Raw genomic sequence first — 26,506 nt, 5'->3', positions numbered from 1 at the left:
TTAGATGCCAGGAAGTACTTCCTGACAGTTAGGACCCCTAGGGCATGGAATGGACTTCCACGGGAGGTGGTTGAGGCCCCATCGGTGAGTGTGTTCAAAGATAGGCTAGACATGTCATGGTGGGCATGTCGTGAGTGGAACCGGCTGGAGCCAGGGGTCAGAATAGATGGCCCAAGAGGCCCCTTCTGACTCTCTCTGTTTCTATGTTTACATGTGAGTACTACTTAATTCATGTAAAAATCATGTTTTTTGCAGTTAGTTAAAATATTGCAGGTTATATCATCATATGAATGAAAATATCTAGTCTGTTAAAGAAAAGTTCTCAAAGGAAGCAAATAACTACTAATAAAACTCCCATGTCTTGCTGCAAAAAGGTAAGAGTTAAACTTTATTGACAAGCAGTCTAAACACCTTGGCTGAATGGCAGAAAGTGAAACGCTTTTAAATTGACTCAATTCAATTTTAAAACTTGCCACACCAAATAATACAGGTAAAGTTTAAAGAAATTTTTATTTGAAATAGTGGCCCCCTCTGTTATTTAGCAATTGCAAACTCAAAATTAATTGTGAGAAATGTGTAATTGTGAATAATAGACTGGTTTATTTGGAAAGTACAACTAACTATCATGCAAAAAACTAGAATAATGGCATTTGGTATCACTCCAAAAATGCAGTGTAATCAGATTCAAACTATCATCTGATTCCTCTATAGAGACATATTGCTTGCTAAAGGATTTGACATGAAGGAACATTAGGTTTATGCCTTTCCTTTCACACAGAACACCAGTCAGCTCTGTAACATATTGTACACATTATCAAGAAATGTGGATGCAATTATAAAAAGGCATTAATGAGAAGCACGATACAGGCTACAGACATTTAGTTTGGCCAAATGCCAAATACTCCAGCCATTAATGTAGCAGTTCTTTTTTTCATGTGCATGAGGCCACTAAACTACAGAAAAAGTGAACCCCTGGGAAACTGTGTTAACCCCTTTGTGAAGTTTAATAGCTTTAATAATAGCAGGATAGACAGCTACAAATAAAGAACATTTGGGATAGTTTGGCAACTGTAAAGATAGGTAAATATCTTGAACACATAAAACAAGGCAAGTAAACACAGTGCTCTGTTATGCCAACAGAACTGACAACTAATCAGAAACTAAGTATGTAGCCAGTTATAATTAATTTGAGCAGTGAGGCCACATTTTGTACAGATGTACAAGCTTCTGATAAGGATCAGACTTAGAAGAAATTCATCCTTCTTGTTTGCAGCTGAACCCAGCTGTGCACAGCAGTAACTCGTTGACTTCCTGCATCATTGCAAACCCATTTCCACTGTTTCTCTCAAAACACCTTTCAAGGTCTTGTGCGGTTTTCCCCTTTCTTAAAGGCAGATAGCACATGCAAAGGATGTATAGATAGCAAGCCAGTCTCTCACTCCTCGCAGGATGTTCAGCAGAAGTCACTGCTGAATTATGAACAGGAGGGGAGCAGCCTTCCAAGCTTCTTCAGGTGTGCCTAGTGAAGTTTCTCAGGCCAAGCACAAATCAGCCTAATATGGAAGGGAAGAAAGGGTTTTTAGGTAGAGGAGGGGGAGTACGTGTAAGACCCAGTCCCTGACTGAGTAAGGAGGTATTAGGAGAAACAAGTTTGTCAATTGGAGAAGCCCCAGCATTTCTACCATCTTTCCAGCACCAATAGCCACCCTGAGGGTGAAGCCAGAAGCTTTCCTGAAAGGGAAGGACCAAGAGGAAGATGGGGAAGGGGCAAATACTTAACTATAGAGTCTTCCAAACAACAGAGTCCATGTATGTGAATCACAGAGATGATGAAAAAGAACTATTTCAAAAAACTGTTTTGAATGTTGGAACCAGAGGGAAGGAATCAACTTGTGACAGTATGCATGGCAGGAAGGGCAACACAAGATCTGTAAGCAACTCACTGATTGGTAGTGCTATGCTGAATACAGAGGAAAGCTATGTCTAGGATCTACAACACCAGAATGCTTACACCAGAATGCTTACAGACACTACTGTTAAGTACCCACCAACCCCTGCCATTCTACAAATTCTTAATTGTGATTCTGACTTTCTACAAAGTCGACTAGTTCCCTTCAACACTGTATTTCCTTGGATTCAGTTTAGCATTCTGTGATTTAGAACTGATGTTTCTCCTTTGCCTTGTATTTAGATTCTTGTACTATTTCTTTTAGTCTTACTTGTAGAAAATAAATGCTTTGCAATCGGCCATTCCATGCTGCAATAGCAACTGATTTATAAACAGGGCAAGTCTCTCCCCACAGCAGCCATTTTGTGAGAGCTCCTATGATATTTCAAATGCATGCACTAAACCAACAAAGCTGGAGGCTCTTAAGCTAAACAAAGAGCACTAGGAAGAGGAACACTTTAGCATGGGAAAGGGAAGCAAAGGTGTAGTTCAAAGCTGTAAAGAGCTGAGAATGGGGTCCAAAATACCTTTAATTGGCTTTAGAAATTCCTCATGCAGGTATCAGTGCAAAAATCATTTAAGCATTATTAAACAATGCAGAAAGTCACTATTTTTATAACAGAATGGTATTTTCACTTTTAACACAGTGCTCACAGAAAATTGTGAATGCATCTAGTTAGATACATAACAGAGGAAAATGCACTTCTGACCTACTATGGATGCAGAAAGTGCCCTAGGCAATCAAATTTTGTATGCTCAAGTTCACAGCTGAGAATACTAAGAATATTAATGTTATATAGCCCATTACAGGAAAAAATCATGTGGAATATACAGATATGAAACCAGCCCTTCTGCCTCTGGGTAAAACACTGCCTAATTCTATTCTTATGCATTAAAAACTTCAGTTATTTTCTTACAGATAAAAGCTCTATTTACTGTTTAAGTCTAATATTTCTTTTCTTGTGCCATCAATATATGTTCACCATGCTATTACTACGGTAAACAGTGATTAAGTTAACAAATTACAAGCATTATATTAAATCTACAAGTGGAACAATTACGTGCATAGTCTGGAATTTTCTGTTATCTCATTTCCTCAAACATAAAAAATGTTTTTCACTAATGCATATAATATGTGTTTTTCTAGTACCCTACTCCTCACCCCCCCAAGCAAAAAACATAATGTTGCTATAAAGCAACAGGATACAGGGCTTCCTTTCCCACCAGGATGTGCTATTACGCTAGATTCCATAGACCATCCATGCTAAAAACCTCAGCCAAAACCAATCTAAAATGTTGCCATTGAACACATACAAGGGTATTTTCATATGTGATGCCATTACTTACGGTAAACCATTTTTATTTGATGTAATTGGTACATGCCTGAATTGTTTGTGTCCTACGGCAACTGCACATACACTTACAACTACCTTTGTTGTTTTCACTGCTGCAGCTTATGCATTTAATGAAGTAAGCCACATGGATGGTAAGCAATTTGTTTTACTGAATGTTCAGGTTTCAGGTGTACTCATGGCTCCCTTTTCCAATCAAATATGCAATTTAACTATAACCTTCATCTACCATTTGAGAATATTTTCTAACCAATTAGAAATGCACTCATCTCCCATTGGTTCATTTTTCCAGGAAACTGATTTGGAAGATCAAAACTAAAGGACCTAGGCATATCTCCCTCGAACATTGCCCAGAGGACTCTCTCTCATTTTGTACAATGGACTTCCTCTGTCACTGCTTAGAATCAGAATGCTTTTACCCAAACTAGTTTGAAGGCGATGGTCAATGCTGAAGCATTAAGTCTATATGAAATGAGACCAGGGTTCTGGGATGATAGACTGTCTTACAGAAAAACAAGATGGAAAAGCTGGAAAGTCTTTGTAAAGTACTTAACGAGAATCCTGTTAACAAGGCTATAATATAATTGTTGCCCAGGGAAAGACCAGGGCTTGGCCATGGGAAGTAAATTAACCACCTCAGGTCATGAACAACAGACATTGGAATACTGAACTAAAAAGTATTCAGCCCCAACTAACAAATTTACATGAAATCATGAGCAGTAAGAAGCCTCAGTTTGCTTGTTATTTAACAAGTTTTATGCCCATGAAGGAGGACTTGGTAAATCCTTATCCAAGTTACAAGCTACTGTCTTGTCTGGGCCTTCCTAGAATGTAAAGGCTAAACCCAGACCACTCACAACCTTTCCTACAACATTCTGGTATTAGTATGGTGATACTGCCAACCCACAGTGCACAGTTTCAGAAAAGGACCAAATTGAACCAAATTGTACTATTACAGACTGAACATTTTACGATATTGACATAAAAAGATACTGCACTTTGACACAAAATTAAATGAGTTTTTTGTTCGCCTTTCTTGACCTTCTGCATTCTACAGTTTTGTCTTTTCACATGCAATACATCTTGTGAGAAAGATACTAAATGTCTCCCTCCTTTCATTCTTAGAGATATCTAGAAATTAACTAAAACTCTACCTTATGCTGCCACCTATGCAGAGTCCTCTACTAGTTTTCCAAACAGCCTCATGTAACCATTCCTTTTTACATGTCTTCTATTTGGCCCATGGTATGACCTAACAATTTTAGTCTTCCTAGAATTGAGGAGACACCACTGACTTAACGAGTGGTAGTAATATTCTGTTGATAGTAAAATTATTTTACCAATGCAATATGAATACCCTATAATGTTTAAAAAAACTTAATCATCATTTGAAACAGGCGTTTGAACTTCTGCAACAAGCATTCAACTCACAATCAGATTCACAGCGCAGGTAAGTTAAGAACAAATAAGCTAATTATACTGGGATGGTAATACAACTGCTATACTTTCTCATTACATCCTTGAGTGGGTGACCAAGAGGCAACACAGCACAAACTGGGAGGGCCCTAACTGTAATCACAGTATGATAGTAATTGCACTCCAATCACCCACAATCTTCAAAGTGATTCCTTTCGATTCTACTTGGTTAAGTAGAAATACAAAACTAGCATTGTACCTAAAGCTTTTACAAAACTGACAACAGTTTTACATCACTGCAACAGAAAGTATGCTTATGAGGTCCTTCCTGTTTGACATAAGCAATTTTGGAGCTATATCAGAAAAAGACATACAAATTTTAACCAGAAGTACTGTGAAAATTCTATTCATATTAAACAGATGTGGCAATCTCTCCTGCCACCAAAATTCACAATGTAAAATGTGTTTAAGACAAAAATACATTTAAAGGCATTTATGGAGGATTGCCAACAATCTGTGTTAGACTGTTAAACAGTTGCAAGAGTTTCACTTTTTTTTTTTAAATTTCTATGCCGCCCCATTCACCGAAGCCTCAGGGCAGCTCACAAAACATTAAAATATAATACATTAAAAATATAAAACGAATTTACAATATAAAATAAGTCACCCTGGCCAAAGAATAAAATAAGGAAATAATATTAGCAATTAAAATGACGTTTGAATAAAAAGGTCTTCACCTGGCGCCGAAAAACAAATAACGACGGCACCAGGCGAACCTCTCTGGGGAGCGCATTCCATAGACTGGGCGCCACTGCAGAAAAAGCCCTCCTCAGAGTACCTACCCTCCTAATTTCCTTCACGGAGGGTTCCCGGAGAAGGGCCTCTCTCGCAGATCTCAGGGGGCGGGCGGATGTATATGGATGTAAGCGCTCCTTCAGGTAACCAGGACCCAAGCCATTTAGGGCTTTATAGGTCATCACCAACACCTTGAATTGGGCCCGGACTTCAATGGGAAGCCAGTGAAGCTGACGGAGGACTGGAGTCATGTGAACATAATGCCCAGTCCCCATCAGCAGCCTGGCAGCTCTATTTTGAACCAATTGAAGTATCCGGACCATCTTCAAGGGTAGCCCCACATAGGGCGCGTTACAGAAGTCAAGACGGGAAGTCACCAATGCATGTGTCACTGTTGCCAGGCAGTCGTACTCCAGGTAGGGGCGCAGCTGATGGATCAGCCGAAGCTGAAGGAAAGCGCTCCTCGCCACTGCTGTCACCTGAGCTTCCAATGAAAGCTCTGGGTCGAGGAGCACTCCCAAGCTGCAGACCTTGTCCCTAAGAGGGAGTGCAACCCCATTCAGGACTAGGTTCAATTCACCCTCTCCGAAGCCCAATCCGCCAACCAACAGGACCTCCGTCTTGTCTGGATTGAGCTTCAGTTTATTGGCCTTCATCCAGTCCATTACCTTGGCCAGGCACCGGTTCAGCACAGCCACTGCCTCATCTGGAGTGGTGGAGAACGAGAGGTAGAGCTGGGTATCATCAGCGTACTGATGATTCCACAGCCCACACCTCCTGATGACCTCTCCCAGCAGTTTCATGTAGATGTTAAACAGCAAAGGGGACAAAATGGACCCCTGCGGTACTCCATGGCATAGCTGCCATGGCGCAGAGCCATAGTCCCCCAGCACCACCTTCTGAAATCGGCCATTGAGATAGGAGTGGAACCACTGCAAAGCAGTGCCTCTGACCCCCAATCCTGCTAGCCTATCCAGAAGGATACCATGGTCGATGGTATCGAAAGCCGCTGAGAGGTCCAGAAGAACCAACAGGGACGCACTCCCCGTCCTTCTCCCTGCACAGGTCATCGTACAGGGCGACCAAGGCAGATTCAGTACCGTACCTGGGTCTGAAGCCGGACTGAAATGGGTCCAGATAATCAGTTTCATCCAAGAGAGCTTGGAGTTGTCCCGCCACCACCCATTCCAACACCTTGCCCAGAAACGGGATGTTGGCCACTGGTCTATAATTAGTGGCCATCTCTGGATCCAGCAACGCTTTCTTCAGGACTGGTCGGACTACCGCCTCCTTTAAAGGGGCAGGTACCCGACCCTCCCTCAGAGAGGCGTTAACCACTTCCAAGATCCAGATCCCAATCCCGTGCTTGGAATTACTTATTAACCAAGACGGGCAAGGGTCCAATAGGCAAGTGGTGGGACATACTCGTACAAGCACCTTGTCCACATCATCAGGCCGCAATAACTGAAATTCATCCATTAATTCATCCATCACTTTCCAATTGATGATGATCAATTGATGATGGACATTCTAATTTCTAGAATGTAAGTTGCTGGAGAACCCAGACTTCTGCTGTTGCATTTTTCTTGAAACCTAGCTTGCATGTCCATTGAGGGTACACATGAAGTGTTCACCTAGTAAAAATGTCAGGAAGTCCAAACTCTGTGCTCAGATCCAAATAAATATTTTGCATACACATTCTCAAGCAGCAACAAAGCCATACTAAAAAGGAAGTGCAAGATGGGGAATATGACTGAAGGCCATGAAATGATCCCTGAATTCACATAGTGAAAGCTTCTGCTCTTTCTGTACCATTTATTATTAAGATCTGTAAACGCTTCTCTGCCACTGAAACTCAAGGCAAGTAAGTATTAAAATATAAACAAAAGTGCTTATTCTTAAAAACCCTGCTGCCATAATAAATACCAGCCAATAAAGTTTATTGATTGTTTGACCCCATAATCTGTATTACATCAACAATTTGAAAGAAATTCCTTTCCTTACTGAAAATGTTCTGTTAGCAGTTCTTATTGGGCTAACGAAACTATTGTATTATTGTAAATTGCCCAGAGTGCTTTGGCTATGGGGTGGTACAGAAATGAAAATAATAATAAAACAGACAACCAAACAAAAACATTCAGAAGCCTGTTTTAGGAAGTGAGTCATTAAAGGAACAATACTGTACATCTTTGGGAAAAAGAAGGCTGACACTTCCAGCATTCCCAGCCAGCTTGTATGATGTTTTCCTATGTAAACATGCATAGGATTGCATCTTAATACAAGGGATTAGGGTCTGCTCTGGCCTGGCCATGAATTCCTGCTAATATAAATAGGTCTATTCAGGATCAGTTCTGCTATATCAAGTTTGGGTGAAAAATTGCTAATGCTAGGATTTATTTATAAAATATTTTAAATCCTGTTCTTCAATCTGAAGGATTCAGTATGCCTTACATGTTTTAAAAAGCAAAATATAAATTAATGAAACCAACAGAGAAACGGCCTGAATAAAAGCACAATCAAACTAAAAGCTATCAAAAGTTCTACTTACCAAATACAGGAGGCTATATCAGGGCAACCTCATTAATAGAGATAATGAGGAAATTCCACTGTAGGAGAGCAGCCTGTAAGCACCAGCCAGACATGCTTTGCTTGCCCCATATCCTTACCCACAGGAAAAACACGTGAAGCAGGCAAAGCTGGTTGGCCTCATGTGGGCCTTCTCCAATCAGGTGGATTATCCATCTGATCCATAACCCAGACAGCAATTTTAGGAGTCATGACTCTATCAGCTTGATGTTATTCAGCCCAAAGAGGGCTAGAACTTCCAGGCTGATGATGATGATGATAGAATATTCACCTAAACATTAAAAGATAACAGATCCCAGTACCAAGAAAACCTTCTAAGGAACCCTACACTAGAATTAGGGGATGATAACTGAAATGTTTGTGTTCCTGGTCATCACCTACTGGACATCCAAAACCAAACAACATAGAGTAGGTCCCAAAGCGGTATATCAGGCTCACGTGGGTGAAGCCGGTTCCTAAGGCATCAGATCTCAAATGCTTTACTGAGGCATCGTTTTGATACCAAAGTGAAGTTTCTGATTAGTCTTCGAGGCAGTGATTACCAGGTGGTCTTGAAGGGGTTCATAGCTATCACCAACCTTGTTCCAGAAGCCTCCATATAACTAAAACCTCAACCAGCAAAACAGATTAATCTCCCACTGACAATACCTCTATTTCCCCTTGACTGAGGTTGGTTGGTTGTGTTTATCCAAGCCATTACTGACTCTGTGCATCAGTTCACCACTTCCACAGGCTTACCTGAATCACATGCAGAGCAGGAGGAGAGCTCAGTGCCTTCACTATTTTTATAACACTTCACTCCTACTTTTCAAATGACAATACTCTGTGGTATCATGTAGATGTTAGGGAACTTGGTGGGAAAAATGGGAAGTGTGACACAACACAGGCTAAATACTATTATAGTAAATAATATGTACTATTATTGCTTAAACACAGGCTAAATAGTAGTGTCTCAGAACCACTGTGTCCCTAATCCCCAGACTGAGAAGGTAGACCAGAAGATATCACGGCTGATGGTATCAAAAAGCTCCCCAGAAGTCCAGCTAAATTAGGAAGGTCATAATGTTCATCTCTGACTCTGAGCGCTGGAATTCACTTGCAATTTAGCAGGATTAACAGTTGAGCCTGAGGAACCTTCCAACAATAGAAGGGATCTCCTCCATGAAGACTCGGAGAGAGAGCACTGTGCCTCAGCTGAGACTGGTCAGCCAGTAGTATGCAGTTAGAGAGAGGGGATAAAAGGAAAAGGTGGATTCAATTTAAGCCTGCTCTTCACCCTCTGTTGCGCTAACTGTATGTGGTTACCTCCACACATGAGCTGGGCCACACTTTATAGCCCTTCCCCCAACACTGCACATGTGATATCACTCCAACACACACACATGTTTCTGCACACAACTACTTGAGGGGACAGAGTGATGTACATATAGTTGTTTGCAGACCACTTGCCTGCCTGCTTCTCCCACCACATCCTGCCCACCACAGACCAGCATGGGGGCCAGCTGTACCCTTCTTCCCGCCACGTCATCCATCTTGACCTCAGCCAGCGTCGCCCTTCGCAGGAGAAATGTTGGTGCTGCAAGGAGGTGGGGGAGAGGAGAAACACTCCAAGAGAAGCCAGCTAGAAGCAAGGAACTGCGCCGCACTGGGTCCACCTCCTGGTTGGGTCTCTTTCTCTTGAGGATGCCACCAAAGGCGGCAGCCCCGCTCAGGACCCATTTGGGTTACCCTGTTATGTCATGGTGTAGGGGAGCTGTTAAAGCACAGTTGGCTGTATTCTTTAGCCAACTGTACTGATGGGTACTGGGTTCTCTGTGTGTGTGTGTGGGGGGGGGAATAATAGCTGTATTCTATTATTGCTTATATTATGTATTACGTTATGTATTATTATTCCAAGCTTGTGTTTGATTCTGTATCTCTTACAGTTAATGTTGTATTTGCTTGATTATATTTTTGTATTTGTTTTGAATATACATTTTTCTTGTTCAGAGAGCCATATCTGCTATGGGATGGTATACCAGTGAAATGCAATGAAATGGAATGAAATTGCATACAGACTTTTGCTTCCAAATCAGGGGTGAGAAGCAAATGTGACATGACTAATGTAGGGAAGGATTACCTAGCAGGACCCCACCTTTCGCTCAATTAGATATATATCACCTACATATCTAGTTAACCTACTTTTAAATTACTCCAGGACTTACATTAATGTAGCAAGGATTTTTTTCAAATCTATTTCTTTTACTCTTCAGTTCATGATCTGTATGTTGATCCTAATATGAAGAAAGCTGTCAGGGAGAAAATCAATGCATTTTGGTGCTAGAGAAAAGCTTTGTAAATACCCTGGACCAACAGAAAGATAATCAACTGAGTCCAAGATCAAATTAAGCCATGGATTTCCCTAGAAACAAAAATGACAAAACTGAGGCTGTCATATTTCAGACACATCATGAGAAGGCAAGACTCACTGGCGAAGACAATCATGCTAGGAAGAGTCAAAGGAAGATGAGGATAGGGAAGACCAGATATGAGATGGATTGGCTCCATAAACAAAGCCACAGCCTTGAACTTGAAAGAGCTGAATGGAGCTGGCATGGGCAGCATATTTTGGAGCACTTTCATTTACATGTTTACCACAGGTTGAAAACAACTTGGCAACACATAACCATGTTGATACTTGTTTGCCACCTTTTTCCCCATAAATAAATAAACCCTAACTTACTGAAACCCCTGGTGGGATTTCAGAGATCTTTTCACAATGCCTTATCCTCAACCCTGCTTATTGTCTTCAGTTTTCTCAATATTAGGGATGTGCTGAGCCTCTCCAGAACCCAGCATATGACCGCCTGTCAGACTTCTTCAGGTGTTCATCCCTCTTTAAGGAAGCCAGTTAAGCCCAGAAGAAATCTGCAAGCATTCATAGATACCCTGTTGTGCAACCAGGAACCTTCTCCCATCACCATTCCAAGCCACCAACACATGGAACAAAGGGACGCCGTGAGAAGGTGCACCAGCCAATCTCCCTCTCTGCTCACGGCCACCACCACCAGTGATACACAGAGCAAAGAGGCAGAGTGAGCAGGCGTACTGGCTGCCATTCCTGGTGGCCAACCTTCTTCCCCACGTGCTGCGGCCAGCAACATTAAGGAAAAAAGGGTGTAGCGAGCAAGTGCATCAGTTACCATTCCCAGGAGCCAATCATGGCACTGCTTGCACAGTGCATAGGGCTAAGTTCCTAGCAGGTCCCTCACAAACCCTGGGCATGCTCACCAGGAACTCAGCCTCTGGGCCACTGCAAAGCAGACTGGAGTATGGGATGCCAAAACCCAGGAAATCTGTCAGATTTTCCACCCAAGGTGGATTCCTCACACATCCCTAACAATGACATCCCCAAACAGGGAGTAGTGGCAATGAAACTACCTGAGCAGACCAAAGGGTTTAATTAGAGTACCATCCTATGGAAATCAGTGCAAATTCCCAAATATGGAGCTTACATGCATCCAATTCAGAGCAAGAGGAGTAGTACAGGCAATCTGTTTTTTGCTCATCTAACTGGGATGCTTCAGAGGAAGAGAGAGAGAGAGAGAGAATAGAACAGCATGTATAGATTTATTTATACATTTCTTCTGCCAGAATTAGAACTTAGTTATTTGTTTTTCTTCCAGAACACTAGCACAACAACAAACAGGATGATATCCACTAAGGGCAGCACCACCAAAAATATCAAGATGGAACAGCTTCAGGATACAGTGGTACCTTGGCTCATGAACTTAATCCTTTCCAGGACTCTGGTCGTGACCCAAACTGGTCATGAGCCAAGTCAAATTTCCCCATAAGAGTCAATGTAAATAAGGTTAATCTGTTCTACAACTATTTTTTTCACTCACAAAAATTTGAAGCAAAGTGACAACGAACAACAAAGATCGCGGCCATCCCCTCCTCCCCGATATTGTGCGGGGGGGATATGGGCATGATCGTGGGTGAGCTGGGGGGGAGGCAGGTGCACGCGGGGAACATGGGCGCAATTACAGCCATTCCCCCCCCCCCACCAGCACAACCACAATCACGCCCATGCAGGGAAAGCAGGCACGCTCGCAATCGTCACCTGATGCAGAGTTCGCGACCTGCGGCAAAATTTTTATGACATTTCTGTTTGTGACCCAATTTGGTCATGAACTGAGGCGTTCGTGAGCCGAGGTACCACTGTACCTTGCATCCTGGCTGCTCCAGACTCCTCCCCTCTCTTCCCCTTGGAATACCTAAGGTCACTTTTCTGAATTATACCCAGAGTGTGGTACATTTCACACTGGCTGCAAGTAGGAAAAGCTCCAGTTGCACTGTTGCTGACCTCAGCACTGGGGATCCAAACTATCCTATACCTTCTCCCTCAACAGAAATGTTGTTACCTTATTTATTAATACTGAAGAGACTCTTAAGTCTTAAGGAGTTGATATGCATTCAAGTATGAAGGCTCAAGGGGAAAAAACTGAAAAAGGGGTAATGAAACATTTTTCCATTTTATCCCCAAGGTTTTTTGTTTTTCTTCAGAAAAACTGAAACATTTTGGATAATGAAATATTTTCTCTGACAATGAATAGAGTATTTAAGACAAGCTATTCATATGCTACCATGTCTTCACTCATCCTCAGAACTATATAAAATATGTAAAAAATCTAAAGATTTTAACACCAAAGGAAAAAATTGCTTTCCATCCTCTCTGTAAAGATTCCTAGCATATCTATTTCTTCCAGTCTTTATTAAAATTAACGTTCATTTAGAGATGCTCCATGTCATGTCAGTCTTGAACAAGATTCTCCATATCACAATATACAGTGGGACCCCAGTATCCACATAGGATCCAAGTCCCCCAGCAGATGCCTGAAACCATAGATAACAGCGAACACTACAGTCAAACCTCCACTTTCACGGGTTCAGCTTTCATGGATTTGATTATTCACAAGTTCACCATCAAAAATTAAATGGGCATGTTTTCAGAGTTTTGTAGCCTACTGCACCATGGATGGGCACTGGTGGTGGGGCAGCACTGTGTAGAACTGCAACACGGATGAGCAAGCAGGGAAGAGCTAGTATCTCCCAGTTGTGTCATCAAGATGTTCACTTCACTATCCAGGCAGTGTTGATGCTAGGAAAAGATGATGTTCTAGCTATAGAAATTTTCTCTTTCCAGGCTCTCGTGCATCTAATTACTAGTCTGCAGTGCCCGTGTTTTGTGTTGAGTGAACAGGACAGATTAAAGGGTCTACCGGTGTACTGCCTGATGTGATACTGAGAACCTCCAGACTGCTGGCTCTGGGGACACCAGCATTCATACTGAGGGCATCATGTCAGGGATGGTTCAGGACTTCATGGTCTCCATGATAAGCACAGGACAGTCTCATCATGTCATCAGCTGTACATATGCAGCAGGACACATTCTAGACTTTTTTTTTTTCAGCCAGCCAAGGATGAAGTGATCTAAAGGTGGGAAATTTTGGATGGGTCCCTCTGTCACAGTTAAAAACATGGCCATCTCCTACTGAGGTTTAGATTTACAGCAACTTTCCCCTCTGCAAGGATGACAGATCTATTATGGCAGTCCCCCACTTCCAAACCAGGATGAATTCCAGAGGGCTCAGGGAGCTTTAACTGCTAAGACTGACTCCCCTGAATGCATAAACAGTGCAGGCAGCTGACAATTTTCTTGAGCACCCTTCTCCTGCTTAGCTGAGCTCACATGTCTCCATATTGAAGCTGAGAACAATAAAACAGCAACAAAAGAGCTTGAGCAGAGGTGGAAAAGAACTCCAAGCACATGCAGTCAAACACTAGCATGTGTTCACATCTGAGGAACAGAGAAGGGGCAGGGGGCTGAGAAGGCAGCAATGAAACATTACCATTCCACCTCGAATTTAGGATTCTTCAGGGCCTACTACATTCTAGGCCTAAGGAAATACCATACATACTGATGTATAAACCAATCTATATATAAGACAAGGTCAATTTGTTTTTCGCGCCAGACAAAGACCTTTTTATTCAAATGTTATTTTAATTGTTATTATTATTTATTTATTTTATTCTTTGGCCAGAGTGACTTAAATTATACTGTTAAATTATATTGTTTTATATTATGTTATTTATTTATGATTGTGAGCCACCCTGAGGCTTCGGCGAATGGGGCGGCATAGAAGTTCTCTAAATAAATAAATAAATATTTTGGTTGTTTTTCTGGTGTTTGTCATTATGTCAAGCATATAAAATGCAAAAATTTGCTTTGCAATTTTCAAGAGCCATCTTATATGTCAGTATATATGGTAATGCAACCATCAGATACCTGCTGTGAAAAATTCAGGAGACACTTCCAGGATAAAAAGTGCATCTGCCAGCACTCCACTCCACTGTAAATCAGAGTACAATCAGTTTCATTGTATAGATTTCAGCTGGTACAGCATGAGGACATTGACAAAGTGCCTAGATGAGTACATGCAACCACTTCCATAATGTACCACTGCCTTTTGTGGCTTATTAAATCAGACAGGAAGGCAACAACGTAAGAAAGGTAATGAATGGTTCACTGCAAGAGGCCATAAGCCCAGGTTGCCTGAAAGAAGTGGCGTTAAGTCCATTCTTGGAGAAGACCTTCCTGCACCCAGAGGATCTTAACAACTTCAGGCTACTGAAGAATGTTAATGCATGAACCCTAATGGGAGCACCTAGATGTAAAGGAAAACATAGATACAGTAAGCAGAAATCCAAGGAGAATATGTCTAGCAATGACTACTAGTTCTGATAGTCATACCTATGTATACCAGTTGCTGAAGAACATGGGTGGGAAGATGCTGTTCATGCACTGCTTGTGGGTTTCCTGTGGCCAGCTGGTTAGCCACTGTGTGAACAGAATGCTGGACTAGATTTTAGTTTTTGTCTGATCCAGTATGAGTCTTCTAATAGCCTTATTATTTGTATATTACCAGGGTGGCCAGACTTGCTCAAGGGAAGGGACACTTAAAGTGAACGTCAGATATTTAAGAGCAGCAAGCAGGTGCCAGTGGGTGACAGCAATGGCAGGTGGTAAGCAGCAAGCAAGCCCCCACTGCAGCAAATGGTGAGCTGCAAAATATGCTCAAAGATCTGCATATGACTCCCAAGTCTCAATTTGGCTACCCCAGTATATGCAATTCTTAAAACAGGTATTTCAGGGTACATAAGTGCATCCAGAGATCAGAGCAGATAACAAAAAGTTAATGGAGAACAGCTAGAATGTTTCAAAAGCCCTGGGGTGTTATTCTTTGATGACACAATCCTGTCCATGCAAGTTTAGGCAAAAAAAATGGGGGGGGGCGCCTCCAACTCTTGACACCTTTTTCAGTCTAAACTTGCCTGAGATTGTGCCATAAGATACAATTGCTAAAAAGAACCTACCCATTCAGGGACATTCTAGCCTCTAAATACCAACTGGTGGGAAGCAAGCAAGAATGGGGCAGTATCACCCTCTGGAGGGGCACTAAGACCATCTCCAGAGTGGCTTTTGGTGGTCACTAAACAAGCCTCTTAGTGGTAGACCCCAGACTGTGGAATTCCCTTCCAAGGGAGGGGAGGGGTGTTTGCACCATCACTGCTGTTTAGCTGCCAGGATGCAATGACCAAAACGCTTCTGGCCTGTAAGGAGGTCTGGTAGATTTGCTGACATTTTAATCCTAAGGTTTTCCTTGCATTTCAATGTATTGTTTTAACCGATTCTGACCAGTTTTAACTGATTCTGCAAGCTGCCACCAATGCCTGTTTTTGTAAAAAGACAGAGTACCAAAAGCTTTTATGTACATGTAAGCCAGTGTGGTATAATGGTTAGAATGCTGAACCAGACTCAGGTGAGCCCAGTTTAAGTCCCCACCTTGGCCATGAAACTCAGCCAGAGATTTAAAGTCAGTCACTCACTCTCAGCCTCACTGGGTTGTTGTGAGGCAAATGACATACACTACTGGCGGTTTCCTTGCAAGAGGAAAAAATGGGTGAGAAGTAAAGTAAAGAAAGAAAGAACAAAGAAATCTGTCTGGAAATCCACAGGGCTTCCTTCCACGTTCACTCAACTGCTGGTAAGGGCAGGGGCTCGAGTTGTGAGGAGGGCTCACCGAGCCCTCATCTCCTTCGATGCCATGAGAACAAAGCTTTGCCTCACTGAAGCAGGGCTGGCCGGTGTGAAAGCCTGTTGCCAGGTTCAGGCCAACCATCGCACCTCGCCCACCCCACTGCCGACAGCAGTGGGTATGCAGTGTGGCTGCCACAAAAGTGCTGGAGAGCGGCCATGCAGGTGCTGCTGGAGCACTAGGCTGGGCCAAGCAAGGGCCATGGGGATTCAGCGCTGCACATGGGAGTCAGCGCTGGAGGTGGCCAGCGCCAACATGCAACAGTTCAACCAGCTGAGTGTGCAGGCAGGGTGCCTGGAGCTGAGCCGCAGGTCTGGGGCACATCAACCATGCAATCATCCTACCCCTCAACTCACCTCGGGAAGCCAGACATTGGAAGGCAGGCGGACGTCCACACTGGAGCGCCACTAGAGGTGCCAGGCACTTTTGGCCAACAGAGACGTAACTCATGTCTCCAAGTAACTCACACAGCAGTCGGCAATAAAACTTAGGACTATTATTGCTATTTACTACAAGATTTACGATGCAACAGATAAGCTCTGGCAATGAGCTCCTAGCAGCTCAGTTACCCCTTCCTTTCTGAACTAAGAGGAAGAAAGTCACGTGGACCTTAACCTCCTCTCACGTTTCTCTGTCCAAGGGTGGGACAAACTTCTCTCCTGCCGTTCCAATTGGTCTAGCCTCCGCAATCTTCTCCGGAGTTGGGCGTTCCATAAATTTCCTGTTATGTCTTTCTGTTCTCCAGGACTCAGCCTAGCAGCTTCAGAGTCTGGAGGCAGGGGGGCAAATTGTTCAAACACCTCGGAGTCTACAGGAAGGGAAGCTGCACCCTGCTCCAACAACTCAGAGCCAGGATGCGGGGAGGCTACTCGAGGAAGCCTCAGAGTCAGTTTGCAGGGGGGTTGTTTGGACCCTGGGCACCAAGTATAAATCTCCTTGTTCCAACGCCTGACCCTCACTGTGAGCTTCAGGCCCTCTCTCGTGTGCCAACGCCTCTGTCAAGCCATAAGGCACGACAAGAGCACAAGTAGCTCACCAGGGTCTTGAATGACAGAAAGGAAGGCTTCTTTCTCCCGGGGTGCACAGCACTGAGGCAGAGCCTGCAGCACGGCACTCACCATGGGCGCTGTGTACCTAGACCTCAGACCTCAGATCCCTGGGAAAGCACCTGGTGTGGGGCATGCGATGTAATGCAGGCGTATCCTCTCTCTCAGACACACAAGCCTCCACTGGGAAAGCTAGCTATGGCTTTTCAGAGACATTCAATGAGCTTGGATCAGCAGGCAGCATGGACATGCTGGAACAAGCTCTTGCAGGGCCACCAGTCCAACTCACTCTCTTCCAGACTGCAGGGGGGAAACAGGGGACTCCAAGCCCCCTTTGAGTCACAACATAAACTCAAAGAGCCACATGCAGCTCATGAGTCTCAGTTTGGCAACCTGTGCTATATTATTACGGAATTGGCAGACAGGTTCATATGGAAAAAGGCAACCCCTTCAGATACCCTGGTCCAAATTAGAGTTTTGTAGTTTGAGTTTTATTACACTCACAATAAAAACACATGACAGCAATCAACTCCGTTGGACAAAGACACAAATAACAATAGCTAGATCTTAAGCTGAAATATTCAGCTTTCTCCTCAGGTAATATTTTGTATAAAAACTATTCCTAGGCACTGTTATATGAAAGCTTACGCCAAATGGAGGAACAAACGCAGACATGGGGTGCGAATAGAGAGATAATGAAATTCTGTAGATAAAAGATTCAATTCCAGGGCTACCTGACATGGATGGTGTCCGTATTGGAGATTAATACATGCCCACATTTTAGCAGGAACTACAGTAAGCTCTAAAAAGATCAACTGGGAAAAGATTCCCTCTCAAACCAGCTGTAATTAACTAAGAAAAACTAAAAAAAGGCTATCTTGTAGCATGTCTGAACTTGCAAGAATGACACAGCTCCACCTGGTGATGCATTTGCAAAAGGCAGCATGGTTCACTGCACCACGCAGGACCAGGATTAGATATGTAGATCCTTGCAAAGACGCGAGCTTTTGCAATCATGTGTTGGAGCTAGCAGCTCTGGAAACTCTGAAAAAGGCTTCCTGTGCTACTCAGCTTGACCAACACACAATGGGCCTTTACGGTGGCTTTATTGTGCATCTGGCTGCCAGCCGTTGCCTTGCCTTCGACCATGCCTTGTTTCCTGCTTGCTCCTATCTCTGTTCTTGCCTCAGGGCTGACGGTACCTTACCAGGTACCTGATCCTTGCCTTTATCACTGGTTCTGGTATGCCTTGCTGAGTATCTGGTTTTTTTATTTATATTTGATTTTGATACTGGCCACCAGCTGAAGCTCTCCGGGTAGTACACAGTAACATATTTAAAAACAATATAAAATATACAAAATTTAATAACAAATAAAAACAGAAAAACAAAAATTTTATGCTAAAAGACCCTGTTAAACCCCATCTAACAACAGCAGGCCTCAGTAACTAATTTAGGGTACTGCCCTGCAGTAGAGAGCAATGTTTACCTGGCACCAAAAAGACAGTGCCAGGTGGACCTCAGTAGTAAGCTCATTCCATAACTGGGGGTCACCATGGAAAAGGCTCTTTTCCTTGTTGTCTCCCTCAGAGGTGGCAAATGGAGAAAGGCCTCAGAACTTGATTGTAGTGTCTGGGTAGACAGAGGTCAGGAGAGTCAGGTATGGTGGTCCCAACCTATGTAGGGGTTTATAGGTCAAAACCACACCTTGAATTGGGCTCGGAAACATACAGGCAGCCAGTGCAAGTGGGCCAAAATTGGTGTTATATGATCAGACCATATGATCCCTGCAACTAATCTGGCTGCCACATTTTGTACAAGCTGCCGTTTCCAAACAGTCTTCAAGTGCATCTCCATGCAGAATACATTACAGTAGCCTAAGCTTAGAGTTTACCAGAGCATAGATCACTAATAGCAGGCTACCTCTGTCCAGACAGGGATGTAACTGAGCTCCCAGTCTAAGTTGGTAGAAGGCATTCTGAGCCACTGAAGCCACCTGGGTCTCAAGTAACAAAGATGGCTTAAGGGGCTTCCCCAAGCTACAAATGTGCTCCTTCAAGGGAAGTGCAATCCCATCTAGAACAGATTGAATTCCCTCCATCTGGTCAGAACCATCACCCACCAACACTATCTCAGTCTTTTCTGAATTGAGCTTCAGTTTGTCAGCTCTCATCCAGTCCATTGTCATGACCAGGTACTGGTTCAGCATATCCACAGCTTCACTTGCTGAAGATTAAAAGGAGATACGGAGTTGCATGCCATCAACACACTGATAACAATGTGCTCCAAAACTCTGAATGACCTCACCAAGTAGATGTTAAATAACTTGGGGGACAAGACTGACCCCTGAGGAATCCCATGCTGCAGGATCCAAAGGGTGGAGCAATATCCCCCAAGCACTACCTTCTGGCACCTACCATCCAAGTAGGAGTGGAACCACTGCAACGCAGAGCCTCTTACACACAACTCAGACAGCCACCCCAGAAGGATACCATGGTCGATGGTATAGAAAGCTGTCAAACCAATAGAATCACACTTCCCAGTCTCTCTCCTAGCATAGGTCATACTGCACGACCACAGCTATTTCCATGCCAAAACCAGGCTGGAACCCTGACTTAAATGAACAGAGATCATTAGTCTTATCCAAAGAGTGCCTGGAGCTGGTTGGCCACCATTTTTGCTCAGGCAAGAGATGTTTGCCACTGGCCTAAAACTGTTGAGTTCTTCTGGGTCCACGGAGGGTTTCTTCAGAACTAGTCTCACCACTGCTTGTCTCAGACAGCCTGGCCCAGCCAGCAGTTCCTTCCCTATTGACTTTTATTAGCCAAGAAGGACAAGGATCCAGAAGGGACGTGATTGCATAAAACTTTGCAAGCAACTTGTCACCATCCTCAAGCTGCACTAACTTGGAACTCCTACAAAGCAACTAGACCTGACTTTTCTCTGGATTTTCACCTGATTCCACTCCTATAATACTGGAGTTCAACTTCTGGTGAATACAGGAGATTTTATCCTGCAAGTGCCAGGCAAACATTACAGCAGGGCTCAGATGGCTCCAAGATGTACTCGGGGCCAGCATGTAATAGGCCCCAGACAATACTTGCCTTTGCCTCTGGTTCTGCCATGCTTTGTCAGTACCTGATATTTGCCTATTCCTGACTCTGCTCCTGGACATACCATGCCTTGGTGGTGATGGATCGCACTTTTATCTACCTCTCCTTTATCCCAGGGCAAACAGACTCCTACCCCGAAGCACAATAAGGTCAACTTTCATCCTTGACTGAGGCAACATGTAAGAGGCTGTCCACTGCAAAGGAGATGCAGACAGCCCCCTGCATGCTGCCTCAGCGAGGGTTAGAATATGAACTCCTTAGTCACGGCTATCAGAGTAAGGAGACTTGTTCTTCAATGTGGTGTCCTCTGGGATACCACCTGGAGGAATGCAGGGAAGAGAGAGAGGGAGGAAACAAAGTATTCACAATTAGTCCAATCCTCTGTTGGAATCATCAGTCAAGTTCATCATGGGTGCTCTGCAAATCAACTAACCCACTGTGTCTTATTGTCAGTGTGGGTGTACCCCTGGACTTTTGTACACAGTGAGACCTCTATCCTAAATGATCCTGTCTCACCCCAACAATCCATGCTTTCTTACACATTAAGGGGAGGGTGTAAGTATTCTAAGCCTTCCAACCTATCAACAGAAACCCCAACTGCCTTATTTCCACATATAAAACAGACAGGGCACTTTTGTGTCTGCGATAACCTTATCTCAGGTCAGGTATATAATTTTGAAGTTAAATAGATTTAAGCAATACTTCCAAGTATGGAAGAACATATAGTAATTAATAGACTTCATTGTAAAAGTGATCCTTAATAAGACCATTTTGATATTCAGGCATAAGAAATTCAGGATATCTAGCCATATGTAAACTGTGTTCATTAATTCCCAACTGCTCTAAGAAATCACATTTTTGTAATACAACAATGAAATATTACAGTTCAGCAGGTACTGAAGACAAATTGGGATAGATTTTTTTCTTATTTCCCTTAGGCACGAGCAACTGACATTTGCTTGATTTTGATCAATTCTCAGCTGCAAAGAAATGCATGTACGATTTAATAAAGTATACAAATATTATTTAAACTCAGTTTGAAAGCATTGCACTTTAGTGTAAGAATTATGTAATACTTTTATAGAGAAAGTACTGAATCTGTATCTAACACATGGAACTATTCTTTATAATTAAAATGTATTTAACTTTGCTTAATACTATTCCCACTAAAAATGTAACGACCAACTATTTTTAAATTCTATTTTCAAGAAATTAATACTTCCAACTATAGTAAGCAAGGTTTAATTTGACCACAACAATATTGGACACAGGAGTTCAAAATCAGATTCTTTAATATTAGCTACTCTTGTTTCAAATGAATCTAAAAAAAATAAAAGTAACCATTTTTTAAGGATACCACTGAGCCTAAAAATCCATTTTATCAAAACATCAGCAAAGTTTTAAATAATCAATCATTGATTTTCTTTGGGATAGTTTTATTTTCTATGAAAACTGGCACACTTTATAACACTGACTAGCTAGAAAGCATCTGTCAGTAAGGACTTTTTAAATGTAAGTTGTAAAGTTTAAAAACTCATAGCAAACTCAAGTTGTGCAACACTACAGTGGCTGTAATATAATGCCTCTTTGTACTACTCTGAAACAATAGGATTGTATAGGAAACAGAGGAAAGGAAGTTTAGTCAAAGATGAATGACCTAAGTAATATTCTTTCCTTAACAATAGATGACAACTGAGAAGTTTAAATGTGGTGCTTTAACTTTAGTTATGAACATTTGTTTTATTCCTTATTTAAAATTCTTATATCAACATAATTAATATGAACACTGTACTGTATGTGATGAATTTACTTGTCAAAATCAATAGTTTTTAAAATTGTTGCATTCACAAATATCCACAAAAGGCACAACATGCCTGAACATTATAATAACTTTAAGACAGGATGAGTAATCTGAAGTTATTACTTGGGCAATACATTCTAAAATTGTTCAATATTCACATTCCCAGAAATTAGGTCTCAACAGCCTAATTGGTTCCAGTTTTAACAAAAACATGGACCTATACACTAGAAATAAATCACAGTGTATTATAACATGTCCATTATTCTCAGAACAAGTATTACTGCTAGCTACACAAACTTGTAAAAGAAAAAAAAATCACTCAGTATTGTGGATGTTATTTAATACAGGGAATTACCACCATGAACAGCTGCTCACATTTACTTGAATGCTAAATACGTCCATGCTTAAGATTCTTTTTTGAACATGTCTTTATAAATCAGTCAACAAAATGCTGTTACTAGACATGACTGTATATCACACTTCTACATCTTTAAGGCTGCCCATTTAAAGAAAAAATCAAACTTCTTTACTTATTGAAGTGTTATTTCACCTCTCAAATGGAAGGGAGCAGGCAGTCTCCTGACAAGGAATTTTTCTATCATACTACATTTATGCATGACAACCATTACTTTAAAATTGTCCCTACATATTTGCACAATACATGAATGTAAACCAAACTTTTATAACAGCATTTTCCACTGAGAAAACATAACTTATGAGCTGCGTATCCTACCTGAAGCCCTCGTCTCCTCAGAATGCTCGACTCATCCATTGCTTCCTTCATTCCTTCTACAACAATATAGCCATGCTGAGCTACCTCAGACTTCAGCACACTTATTCAGATCCTAGCAGCTGCTAAACACTTACATCACAGTTTATCTGATTGGAGAGGAACTGTCAGCTGACTTTGGCCAGTTATTCACTCAGCAACTTCTGAGCTTATGCATGCTTGCAGTACTGTGTTACAAAGCAGCAAGTGGGCTCCAGACACCTAGCACGTTTATCTAGGCAGGAGTAGCTGTTCGACAGAGGAAATCCTGCAAGAGCACAGCTATGCTCCAAAAACAATAACCCCAGCATCCTGTGCTAAAAGCAAACAGTTTTTAGCATGGACTAGAGGTCAAGCCTTTGAGAGGAAGCTGTAAGGTCAAGATGTCTGAGTTAATCAGCAGTGACATCTAAAGTGAAGGCAGAAGCCAACAGTAATTGTGAAAAACTGAAGCATAGCTGGTCACTCAAGCAATACAACGAAGTCTGCTCTCATCGTTTCAATGACATCAAAGAAAACAAAATGCCGAACATGAGAGCTGTGCCGGCAGTTTTCAAGGCACCACAAGCATTTATTCCAGCAACCTGAATGCAAATTTGTCTCACTTCCCACAAAGTATTGTTTGCCTATAGATATTGAAGCATTTAAAGTATTAATATCCAAAATATTAACATCCAATAAAATACAGTTAGTAAATAGTTAACCTTTGCTCAGGAGATATAATAGGCAGAAATACTATTTCCCCCATGATGCATAATTTCACACTCTGTTTCCACTTGTTTACTCTGATCATTTTCATTTTATTCCAGTTCAAGATAGCAAGGAGATGAATATTAAGTTATTATTGCTTGCATATTGCCACAGCAATAGCATGTCACAACATCAGATTATAAAGAAATTATCTTCTACTGCTTTCCAATTTCCGTATTTCAATAGAGAAGACATTGGGGACAAGATGTCAAAGGAGGAAAATGTGAACCAACTCACTCCCCAACCATAGCTGCATCTGCATTCATGATTTCTGGACAAACAAATTTCAAAAGGAAAAGAGAAAGCTATTTGATTTGCCTTATCAGTACAGCTGAGGTTATCCCAATTATTGATTTTTTTTGTAGCTGTCATCAGACTATTAGGCTTGATATCAATTGATTAGACTGTGTCATTAAAAATTGCTTAGGGATTTAAGAGTCTATCCACCAACTAAATCAATTGCATTTTATGCTTCAAAAATGGGCCCTGCATCTTTCTAGGTTTACAGGACAAGCTCAAGTGAACACTTATTTAAATCTCTTCTAAGAAAAATCCCTTCAAATATACTAATGACCTGCCACAAAAATAACTCTTTTGATATGATTTAAGAACCACATCACATTCTACCTTCCCTAAACCTATTTCAGGCAGAACATTTGTAATTTGCTTTGGAGTTCCCCTCCTTGCCCATGCAGTCTCCCATATCCACCCCCCAAATCAGTTCTAGGTACAGCTAAAGGCATTATCAGACAACTATGAGAACTCCCCCGTAATCAAAATTAGATTCCTGATCCATAGACAAATTGACAGCAAAAGAAGAAGGGGGCGGCAGAGGATGAGGTGGTTAGATGGAGTCACTGAAGCAGTCAGCGTGAGCCTAAGTGGACTCCGGGGGATGGTGAAGGACAGGAAGGCCTGGAGGAATGTTGTCCATGGGGTCACAATGGGTCGGACCCGACTTCATGACTAACAACAATCATATACAAAATGGTAGAATAAGACTATCAGGGTAGCAGGTGAAAAAAAAATGTGGAACTACCATTTCAGTACAGGGAGGAAACAAGTGCACTTACCATCTGGGCTATACCTAAACATATTCAAACCATCAAATACCCATACTTCGTATATAATCAGAAAATTCTCCAAAAAAAAGGGAAAGTCATTCTTATGTTAAGTGATGATGAATAATATATGAATATATTTTTGTTTCATTTACCTTTCAATGTTTGTCTCCAAGTAGTAAAGGTTATGAATGCTTTCCTAACTTGGGTCTCTCCAGATGCTTTGAACTGTAACTTCCATCAGTCCCAGAGAGTATGATCAATGATTGAATTGTAGTCCAAAATGTCTGGAGGTAGCCTGGTTGGAGAAGAAATTCTAAACCACTAATGCTTTCAGTTGGACAGTTGGACTCTTTGGCTAACACAATTTTCAGCAATACCTGTTTAGGTATCACCTTTTAGCCAGACCAGGGGTCTCAAACTTGCGGCCCGCGGGCCAATTGCCGGGACAGGCGGGGCATGGGGGAGGGGCCCTGAGGCCTTCAAAGCACCGGCGGCGCCCGGGCCGGCGGCGGGATGAGCAGCCCACCACCACCGCAGTGGTGGAAACCTTGATGCGGCCCAGCCTCACCCAGACTGCCCCCAGGTAAGTTGAGTCTGAGACCCCTGAGCTAGACCATTTAAGACAGGGGTCCTCAAACTTTTTAACAGGGGACCAGTTCACTGTCCCTCAGAGTTGAGGGGGTGGAATATAGTTTGAAAAAAATATGAACGAATTCCTATGCACACTGCACATTAAAAATAAATTAAAATTAAAATTAATTTAAAAATTAATTAAAATTAAAAAATGTTTGCTCCACTTCCCCGGACTGCAGCAGAAGCCCAAGATGAGGGGGCAAGAGCATGTCCATATTCAAGGGACATACATACAACACAACCAAGGCACTAAATATAGTATTTTTCATAATGCAGCTGATGACTGCAACTGGCATTTACAAAGAATGAAGCAAAAATACTAAGGATAAGCACTATTAATGCCACTCTTGGTATCTGAAGCAAGAACAGCTCCCACAATACACAATGGCTCCAATAATAATAATAATAATAATAATAATAATAATAATAATAATAATAATAATATTTGGATGCAGAGATAATAACTACCATATTTTAAGTGCAACCTTGCCAAAACTGGTACAGTCCAGATGAGCAGGATTACAACTTCCATTAGCACCAGCTGGTTGGGCATGATGGAAATTATAGTCCTCGCCGCCACCCCGGTTCTGAGGGAGTGGGAGCCCAGAGAGGCGAGCATGGGGCAGCTCCAAGGTAAGGGCTCCTTTCCAAGGGGAGGGATGGGGCCATGGCTGGCCGAGCAGGGCACCTCCCACCTCTCCCCGCCACGGGGGGAAGAAGCATGGTGGCCACTTGATGGCAGCGGCTTGCCCAGAAAAGGCCGCGGCTTCCACACCTCTTCCGAGGCCTTGTCTGGGCAAGCTGCTGCTGCTGCTGAGCAGCTGACCCTGGGCTCGGCAAGGCATCCATGGCTTGGCCCGCAGTCCAGGGACGTGGCTCACATACTTAAAAATGGATTTTAAAAGTTATATTTTTCTTACTTTCAATTCTTTTTTAGCGTCTTTGTCTCTCTCTTCCGCCCTCCTCTCTTCTGTTTCCCACTCTGTATTCCCACTCTGTACATGCATGCAATAGAGCGGGGAAGAGCTGGCACATGCACAGTTGAGCTGTTACAATTTGGCACATGCACCGGTTCTGCTCAGTTTCAGAGAAT

At 42.4% G+C, this 26,506-nt stretch overlaps 1 protein-coding gene across 5 annotated transcripts in view; it reads right to left on the bottom strand.

The window, feature by feature from the left end:
* MAST4 (microtubule associated serine/threonine kinase family member 4) overlaps positions 1-26,506 on the bottom strand; it is a 268,657-nt gene that overhangs the window by 179,061 nt on the left and 63,090 nt on the right. The window contains exon 1 of one of the 5 annotated variants that reach the window (XM_044446090.1): positions 22,931-23,048. The exons of 3 other annotated variants lie outside the window; for them this stretch is intronic. In XM_044446090.1, the coding sequence (XP_044302025.1) occupies positions 22,931-22,981 (51 nt within the window). In that variant the 5' untranslated portion in view covers positions 22,982-23,048. Of the gene's footprint in view, positions 1-22,930; positions 23,049-26,506 lie in introns of those variants that run through there. One more of the 5 variants, XM_044446092.1, reaches the window with a different exon arrangement.

Source organism: Varanus komodoensis, unplaced genomic scaffold, assembly GCF_004798865.1.
Source record: "Varanus komodoensis strain SLA01 unplaced genomic scaffold, ASM479886v1 scaffold5, whole genome shotgun sequence".
Lineage (NCBI taxonomy): Eukaryota > Metazoa > Chordata > Lepidosauria > Squamata > Varanidae > Varanus > Varanus komodoensis.
Note: the sequence above shows the minus strand (reverse complement) of the source record. Positions and strands in the feature narration are given on the sequence as shown.